This window comes from Galeopterus variegatus, unplaced genomic scaffold (genome assembly GCF_000696425.1).
Source record: "Galeopterus variegatus unplaced genomic scaffold, G_variegatus-3.0.2 Scaffold7716, whole genome shotgun sequence".
Taxonomy (NCBI): Eukaryota; Metazoa; Chordata; class Mammalia; order Dermoptera; family Cynocephalidae; genus Galeopterus; species Galeopterus variegatus.
In genome coordinates, this window is record NW_007733827.1 from 82,923 (window position 1) to 91,956 (window position 9,034).

The 9,034-nt window shown below is 47.7% G+C and overlaps 1 protein-coding gene across 1 annotated transcript in view; it reads left to right on the forward strand.

The window, feature by feature from the left end:
• Positions 1 to 3,039: 3,039 nt before the first annotated feature.
• The window catches only part of LOC103607794 (grainyhead-like protein 1 homolog), a gene marked incomplete at its 3' end in the record, with an annotated part of 21,378 nt that continues 15,383 nt past the window's right edge, over positions 3,040 to 9,034 (forward strand). Inside the window, exons 1-2 of the mRNA XM_008592260.1 lie at positions 3,040 to 3,271; positions 7,172 to 7,190. Coding sequence (XP_008590482.1) covers positions 3,040 to 3,271; positions 7,172 to 7,190 — 251 coding nt within the window. The remainder of the gene's footprint in view (positions 3,272 to 7,171; positions 7,191 to 9,034) is intronic.

The following is a 9,034-nucleotide window of genomic DNA, read 5'->3' on the forward strand; positions in this document are numbered from 1 at the left end:
TATAATCCCATATTCCCCAGTTGAGGAAAGTGAGGCACAGAAGTTAAGTGACTTTCCTAAGTCACAGAGCTGGAGGTAAGGGTGGAGATTCCACGCTCCTTCCCTTCCACACCCCGTTTCTCCAGAGTGGAAGGACTTTCATGTCATGCAGGCAAAAGCATGAGTCACACAGATCTGGTGAACTGGGTAGGACACACTCTTGGGTGTCAAGGCATGGAGGCCCTGCCATTGGCTTCCAACCACTTGAAATGTCCTTTCATTGGGGCTGAAGTTCCTGAATGTGATGAGCCCTACAAATGGCTGTCATGTGGTCTCATGCCCAACAGGCAGGCACAGGGAGGAAATAGACAGGGCTCCTGCCCTCCTAGTCATTAAAGAAGATGAGCGCTGTCAAGTGTCTGCGTGCCGGGCACTGTGTGAAACTCTTTAAGAACATGATCTTAGTTAGCTCCGCAATACCTGGTATTAGTTCCCTCGAAAAATAATAGGACTGAGAGAGAACCCAGGACTGGCAGTGAAGAAGACTGCTTAAGGTAAAAAGAAGAGGCATATCTGGAATTTGAATCTAGATCTGCTTGACTTAAAATTCTTCTTTCAAGATCATGCAGAACTGAATTAAGTAAAAGGCAGAGCAACTTGTGATGAGCGGTTTAATAAAGGGAGAGCTGAGGTTCTGGGAGAGGGTTCCTAGCTGGGGCTGGGAAGGGTTCCTGGGAGAGATGGTTGGAGGCTGGCCTTTAAAGAAGATGTAGACTAGGGCGGTGAGGCAGAGAGAGGAACAGCACAGCCAATGCCAGTGGCCTGAAGTGCAGGACGTGTTCAGGGAACACTGTGACAGGGGCGTAGGGCATGGGGGGCTTTTAACCGGAACATCAATTTGGAAATGCATGTTGGGGCCAGATCAAGAAGGAACTTGAATGCCAGTCTAAGGAGCTTGGACTTCAGCCTGTAAACTGCAAGTAGCTATGAGAGTTCTGGTCATAGCAGCCATTCTTAGAGCCATCGGAGATTGGAGCTGGAAGGAACCAGATGACCTGTCCAACTGTTTCCTTTTACTGAGGCTCAGAGAAATGACTCTATTGAGATCACCCTGCTGGTCGGTAGAAGACCCTGGATTACAACCCAGTCGTGTGACTCTCCCAGTCTATCATCTTCACCCCGCGCCCACCCTCACTCTGAGTCATGTTAGTACTGGGTGGTCTGCAGTGGGAGAAAGGTCCAAAATTAGCTCCTCACTCTGAGGCCCATGACTTGGGAAGGTAACTTGCAAGATCCTCCTTCTTTTAAATAAAACTACCGCACTCTCGAGCTTAAAAAGGTTACTGCCAAACAAATGATGTGAAACTCACTCATAACGTTAAAAAATGCAAATCAAAATAATGACATACTATTCTCACCTAATAGACCGGCAAAGCAAACTTTGATAGTGCCTGTGGCCCTCTAAGAGGTGGCACGGGAGGCAGTCTGATACCCCATCAGTAGGAGTCTCAACAGGGGCAGCCTTTTGGAAAACAATCTGGCAAGATCTATAAAAATTGCAGCAGTGTGTACCTTTTCTTCCAGCAACTCCAATTCTAGGAATTTATCCTATGGCTATACTTGATCAAGTGTGCAACACTTAGAGGGATGTGTACTGCGAACGTTTGTGATTGTGAAAAACGGGAAAAAAGCTGCTCACCAATGGAGTCTAGTTATCATGGATACATACAAAGTAATTGGGGGCCATTTTTTTAAAAAGTGCAGTAGATTTCTGTGTGCTGATGTGGAAAATGTTTAAGACATGAAGTGAAAACAAGCAAGCTGTGCAGGGCTGTGCACAGTATAAGTCCCCTCTGTGTAAGAAAATAAAATGTACGAGGGCACTTCGAAATGTTCATGGAAAGATTCGTATTCTCTTTCATTCTATTTCTCTATGAAGTTTTTGAAGTACCCTCATATGTATGCTTGTATACACATAGAAAACATCTGAAAGATACACAAAAATGGTTAATAGTGGTTATCTTGGGGGTGGGTAGGGGATGGAGAAGACTGTACTCTGCATGCTTCTGTATGGCTTTAATTTCTTTCTTTTCCTTTCTGTCCCTTTCTTTTTTTAACTATGAGCATGTATTATTTTTATAATTAAAAAAACAGTAAAGACAAAAATAAAGAAGGTATTGCCAACAGTTCATATATGCAGATTTTTTTATGCTTTCTTTTTGTTGTTGTTGACTGGCCAGTATGGGGATCCCAATCCTCATACATGCAGATTTTAACTTCTGTTTTAGAGAGCTATTACAAACTACACCATCTTATATTCAAATTTACAAAATAGACCCAATGTTTTTTATTACTACATCTATGGTGCAATAACCTTGGGCTCTTCCTGTTCTTGTTTTTGGCTTTCTGATTTGATGGTTCTTCATTCATCCTCTATTTATTTTGTACCTACCCTGTGTCAGGCACTGGGACTGAGGCACAAAGACTTTCATCTTCTGCAAAAGGAGGATCATTTAAATCAGCCCCAGATCCTTACAGATGCCTGCAGAGGACAAATCCATTCAATAATTATTTACTGGAGATCTATGTATGTACCAGGCACTGGGGACATAAAAGTGAAAGAGATTTACAATCTCTGCCCTCTNCTTTCTGGTAGCTGTGTTGCAACTGTCAAGCCTTCACTGGAATGACTGATCTACAGTGAGGCCAGAAGAAAAGAATGTGAGATATCTAGGTTCTTCAGTTGCCAGCAAGTGGGTGACAACCAGCTTTACATAGCTGCTTCTGCCTCCATTCAGAAACAGGAAGAGGTGCTGGCTTCCTGGTGACTGAGTCTGGAGTAGGTCCCAGGTATTTGACAAGACTCACCTGAGACTACAACGTTTGTAAGCAAGCACGTTCATAACAATGTCACTAGAGACATTTGAAAACAGAGCGTACAGGTACCAAAAAATGGAGAGATAATCCTAAAGTCAACATGTTCTCTCAGTTTGAAAGTCAACTTAGAAAACAATCAAATGCCAACTCCCAAGTCAGAGACTGTCACTAGAAAGCTCGGCCATGGCTCTGCCACATTTAATGTGTCCAGACTGCTATATAATAGAGGCCACAGGCCAAACCCAGAATCTCATGCAGAAATACTCACCTATCTATCAGCAGTACCAACCAGCACCAGAAGAGAAGGTGTGGGATTTGGAAACAAGATATAATAGAGGCCACAGGCCAAATCCAGAATCTCATGCAGAAATAGTCACCTATCTATCAGCAGTACCAACCAGCACCAGAAGAGAAGGTGTGGGATTTGGAAACAAGATGCCTGGGTTCAAGTTTCAAACTTACTAAGGGACTTCAAATACATCATTTAATCTCTCTGGACCTCATTTCTCCACCTACAAGATGCTCATAACTCTGTGGACCTTGAAGGGTTGTTTTAAGAATCAGCGTATGTGATCATGTACTGAACACTACCAAAAGAAGTAATGTCATTACTATCCTGACTAACCACAATAATTGTTGATCCTCTATAGTTTTTGTCCCATAAGCAGCTTATGATATAGTGAGGAAAATGGGGAAGTAGAAAGTTTAATATTTATTGGGTTCCTGTTATGTGCCTGGCATTGTCTGAGAAACTTTTCTTAAACAAAAACAAACAGGGGGCTGGCCAGTTTTCTCAGTGGTCAGAACGTGGTGCTGATAACACCAAGGTCTAGGGTTCAATCGCTGTACTGGCCAGCTGCCAAACAAACAAACAAAAAAACACAAAAAATGAACAAACTAACAAAACTCTTACTGATAGGAATTATAATCCCATATTCCCCAGTTGAGGAAAGTGAGGCACAGAAGTTAAGTGACTTTCCTAAGTCACAGAGCTGGAGGTAAGGGTGGAGATTCCACGCTCCTTCCCTTCCACACCCCGTTTCTCCAGAGTGGAAGGACTTTCATGTCATGCAGGCAAAAGCATGAGTCACACAGATCTGGTGAACTGGGTAGGACACACTCTTGGGTGTCAAGGCATGGAGGCCCTGCCATTGGCTTCCAACCACTTGAAATGTCCTTTCATTGGGGCTGAAGTTCCTGAATGTGATGAGCCCTACAAATGGCTGTCATGTGGTCTCATGCCCAACAGGCAGGCACAGGGAGGAAATAGACAGGGCTCCTGCCCTCCTAGTCATTAAAGAAGATGAGCGCTGTCAAGTGTCTGCGTGCCGGGCACTGTGTGAAACTCTTTAAGAACATGATCTTAGTTAGCTCCGCAATACCTGGTATTAGTTCCCTCGAAAAATAATAGGACTGAGAGAGAACCCAGGACTGGCAGTGAAGAAGACTGCTTAAGGTAAAAAGAAGAGGCATATCTGGAATTTGAATCTAGATCTGCTTGACTTAAAATTCTTCTTTCAAGATCATGCAGAACTGAATTAAGTAAAAGGCAGAGCAACTTGTGATGAGCGGTTTAATAAAGGGAGAGCTGAGGTTCTGGGAGAGGGTTCCTAGCTGGGGCTGGGAAGGGTTCCTGGGAGAGATGGTTGGAGGCTGGCCTTTAAAGAAGATGTAGACTAGGGCGGTGAGGCAGAGAGAGGAACAGCACAGCCAATGCCAGTGGCCTGAAGTGCAGGACGTGTTCAGGGAACACTGTGACAGGGGCGTAGGGCATGGGGGGCTTTTAACCGGAACATCAATTTGGAAATGCATGTTGGGGCCAGATCAAGAAGGAACTTGAATGCCAGTCTAAGGAGCTTGGACTTCAGCCTGTAAACTGCAAGTAGCTATGAGAGTTCTGGTCATAGCAGCCATTCTTAGAGCCATCGGAGATTGGAGCTGGAAGGAACCAGATGACCTGTCCAACTGTTTCCTTTTACTGAGGCTCAGAGAAATGACTCTATTGAGATCACCCTGCTGGTCGGTAGAAGACCCTGGATTACAACCCAGTCGTGTGACTCTCCCAGTCTATCATCTTCACCCCGCGCCCACCCTCACTCTGAGTCATGTTAGTACTGGGTGGTCTGCAGTGGGAGAAAGGTCCAAAATTAGCTCCTCACTCTGAGGCCCATGACTTGGGAAGGTAACTTGCAAGATCCTCCTTCTTTTAAATAAAACTACCGCACTCTCGAGCTTAAAAAGGTTACTGCCAAACAAATGATGTGAAACTCACTCATAACGTTAAAAAATGCAAATCAAAATAATGACATACTATTCTCACCTAATAGACCGGCAAAGCAAACTTTGATAGTGCCTGTGGCCCTCTAAGAGGTGGCACGGGAGGCAGTCTGATACCCCATCAGTAGGAGTCTCAACAGGGGCAGCCTTTTGGAAAACAATCTGGCAAGATCTATAAAAATTGCAGCAGTGTGTACCTTTTCTTCCAGCAACTCCAATTCTAGGAATTTATCCTATGGCTATACTTGATCAAGTGTGCAACACTTAGAGGGATGTGTACTGCGAACGTTTGTGATTGTGAAAAACGGGAAAAAAGCTGCTCACCAATGGAGTCTAGTTATCATGGATACATACAAAGTAATTGGGGGCCATTTTTTTAAAAAGTGCAGTAGATTTCTGTGTGCTGATGTGGAAAATGTTTAAGACATGAAGTGAAAACAAGCAAGCTGTGCAGGGCTGTGCACAGTATAAGTCCCCTCTGTGTAAGAAAATAAAATGTACGAGGGCACTTCGAAATGTTCATGGAAAGATTCGTATTCTCTTTCATTCTATTTCTCTATGAAGTTTTTGAAGTACCCTCATATGTATGCTTGTATACACATAGAAAACATCTGAAAGATACACAAAAATGGTTAATAGTGGTTATCTTGGGGGTGGGTAGGGGATGGAGAAGACTGTACTCTGCATGCTTCTGTATGGCTTTAATTTCTTTCTTTTCCTTTCTGTCCCTTTCTTTTTTTAACTATGAGCATGTATTATTTTTATAATTAAAAAAACAGTAAAGACAAAAATAAAGAAGGTATTGCCAACAGTTCATATATGCAGATTTTTTTATGCTTTCTTTTTGTTGTTGTTGACTGGCCAGTATGGGGATCCCAATCCTCATACATGCAGATTTTAACTTCTGTTTTAGAGAGCTATTACAAACTACACCATCTTATATTCAAATTTACAAAATAGACCCAATGTTTTTTATTACTACATCTATGGTGCAATAACCTTGGGCTCTTCCTGTTCTTGTTTTTGGCTTTCTGATTTGATGGTTCTTCATTCATCCTCTATTTATTTTGTACCTACCCTGTGTCAGGCACTGGGACTGAGGCACAAAGACTTTCATCTTCTGCAAAAGGAGGATCATTTAAATCAGCCCCAGATCCTTACAGATGCCTGCAGAGGACAAATCCATTCAATAATTATCTACTGGAGATCTTCTATGTATGTACCAGGCACTGGGGACATAAAAGTGAAAGAGATTTACAATCTCTGCCCTCTTTACTGGAGATCTATGTATGTACCAGGCACTGGGGACATAAAAGTGAAAGAGATTTACAATCTCTGCCCTCTCTGCAAAAGCTCACACTGTGGTGGAGACAGAAGATCACACATAAACAGAATGTGGTAAACGTGGTGACGACTGATATGGAAGGTACTGTGGGTCCCATAGGGCACAAGCCTGGAGGTCAGTCAGGCCACCTGGAGGAATGGAGAGTCCTAACTGAGTCTGGAAGTTAGTGGTCTGTCAAGCACGGAGAGGAGGAGCAGGAAATTGGGGATGGGGAGAATGTGGGGTGATTCTTAGGGGTGAGCAGTACGGGAAGGCACAGGATTGCAAAAGAGGAGTTTGAACTGTTCCTTTATACACTGTGCTAAGGATTTTGGACTTCATCTTGAGTGCAATAGAGAGACATGAAATTTGTATTTGACAAGGTCACTCTGGCCAGTGTAGAGACGGATTAGAGGAAGAAGAGGAGAGGCAAGATAAAGGGACATTGTTTCTGAGGTCAGTCACTTCAGCACCAGTCTATGGACCACACTTGCATCCGATCTATGGACCACCTGTATGATTATTTACTTAACATTTTTCTTAGATTAGGTCACCTTGAAAATAGAATTTATCTAAACAAAAACTAGTGAGTACGATTAAAGAACAGGCTGCATGGCTCCATTGTAGTACCCAGGGCTAGAGCATGGATAGTGGACATGGTGGTGAGAAGGGAGTCTGGGTGCTGATGGAGGCCCCCAGGGGGACTGGGGACAGGGAGCAGACGGGGGAGCTGGCACTGAGTAAGGCACGATGGCCTCCACGCTGCCTCATCGGGCCTCATGTCACGTCCTACTGGCCCCGCTGACCCTCCTTCCTGTCTCACCTTCTTCACTCGGCTTCCACCTGCCTCAGGGTCTGCCCTTTTCTGTCTCCTCCGCTGGCTCTTCTTCTTCCCAGCCCTCCAAGTGTTGGAGGATCCACGACCCAGTGCCAGTCCCATCCTCTCCTTCACCCACTTCCGTGGAGATTCACCCTGACCAGAGACTTTAAATACCACTTCCACGCTGATGACACCCAGATGTCAGCCTTGGCGCAGACCCGTCCCCTGGACTCCAGTCCCTAACAGTCTACCTGACACACCTCCTTGGATCTCTAATAAATCTTGAACTCCCATGTCCAGAACGTGGCCCCTGCTCTCCCCCGACCTTCGGCGCCTGCAGTCTTCCCTGTGGCAGTGGATGGCAAATCGCTCCTGCAACGGCTCCGCTGAAAAGCTTCCAGTCGTCCTTGACTCCTTTTCTCTCATACCCCATATCGAATTTTCAGGAAACCCCGTCGGTTCTGCCTTCAGAAAATATCCAGAATTCGACCACTTCTCATCACTTACTCTACCACCTCAGGCCACGCCGTTGTCCTTCGCCTGTACTGTGCCAGTGACCTACGCGGGCCCCCTACCACACAAAAGCCAGGTGAATTATTTAAAACATCAGTGAGACCCCGTCACTGCCCTACTCCAAGCCAGCCAACGCTGTCTCGTCTCACTGAGAGTAAGACCCCAAGTCCTTACAAAAGCCTGCCCTGCCCTCACAATTTGCTTCCCTGTCCCCATTCTCTCTCTGAATGTCCCCCCTTCTGTTCCCCTCCAGCCACACGAGTCTCCTCGCTGTCCACCGAGCACACCACTGTGCTCCCACCTCACGCACGGCAGTCCCCTGCCTGCACCAGCTGTCCCCCAAGTCCCCAAGTAGCTGCGTGGCTCGGTGCCTCTCCTTAAGTCTCCGACACCCGCTTCCCACCCCACGCCCCCCACCTGTGGGCCAAGCTTTATTTCCTGTCGCAGGACTCGCCACTTGCTAACACCCGTGCCATGCACTTTGTCGCCGGCTACCCCCACGAGCACCAAGGAGGACCAGGGGATCCTGTCTGTCCTGCTCATGGCCCTCCCCCAGGACAGCTCCCGGCATAGAGGGGCCTCTCACTGAGCCTGTGCGGAATGAGTGAGCAGAGCCTGGACGAGAAGGGAGCTCCGGCTCGGGAGGGACAGTTCGGGCCAGCAGGGGCGGGCAGAGCAGCGGGGCGACGGTAGGGGCTCGATGGGGCTCTGAGGGCGAAGGGCGGGCGGAGATGGGAACGGGGCGCCCGGGGAGGAGGGGGCTGGGGCGACCCCGCCACCAGCTGCGGAAGCCGGTGAGGACACCGGAGCAGGTGCCCGGTGACTGTCACCCAGGGCGCGATGTGGGATGGACGAGCAGGAAACCCGGTGGGCATCCACTGCGGTGGGCAAGGAGGGGCAAGAGCGGAGCCATTTCTCGGGGAAAAGCCACGGACTCAGGAAGTGACCAGACGCGAGAGCTGGGAGGTGAGAAGCGGGCACGGAGCGTCGCGGACCCCAGGCGGGCGCACGGGTCCTGGAGGCACCCGAGACGGCAAGAGCGGAGGGTGCGGGCGGGTCGCGGAGGCTCCATCCCTGCAGCCGCGGAGGGCCGGAGGGTGGGCAAGGGAGGAGGAGGCTTCACGGCCCGGGCACGTCGCGAGGGCTGGAGTCCGCGCCCGGTGGGCGCTCGCAAGTGCGCCGCGGGGCCGCAGGTGCCAGTCAGGGCGGGCGCGGACCCCAGTGGCCCGCAGCGCAGCCACGCG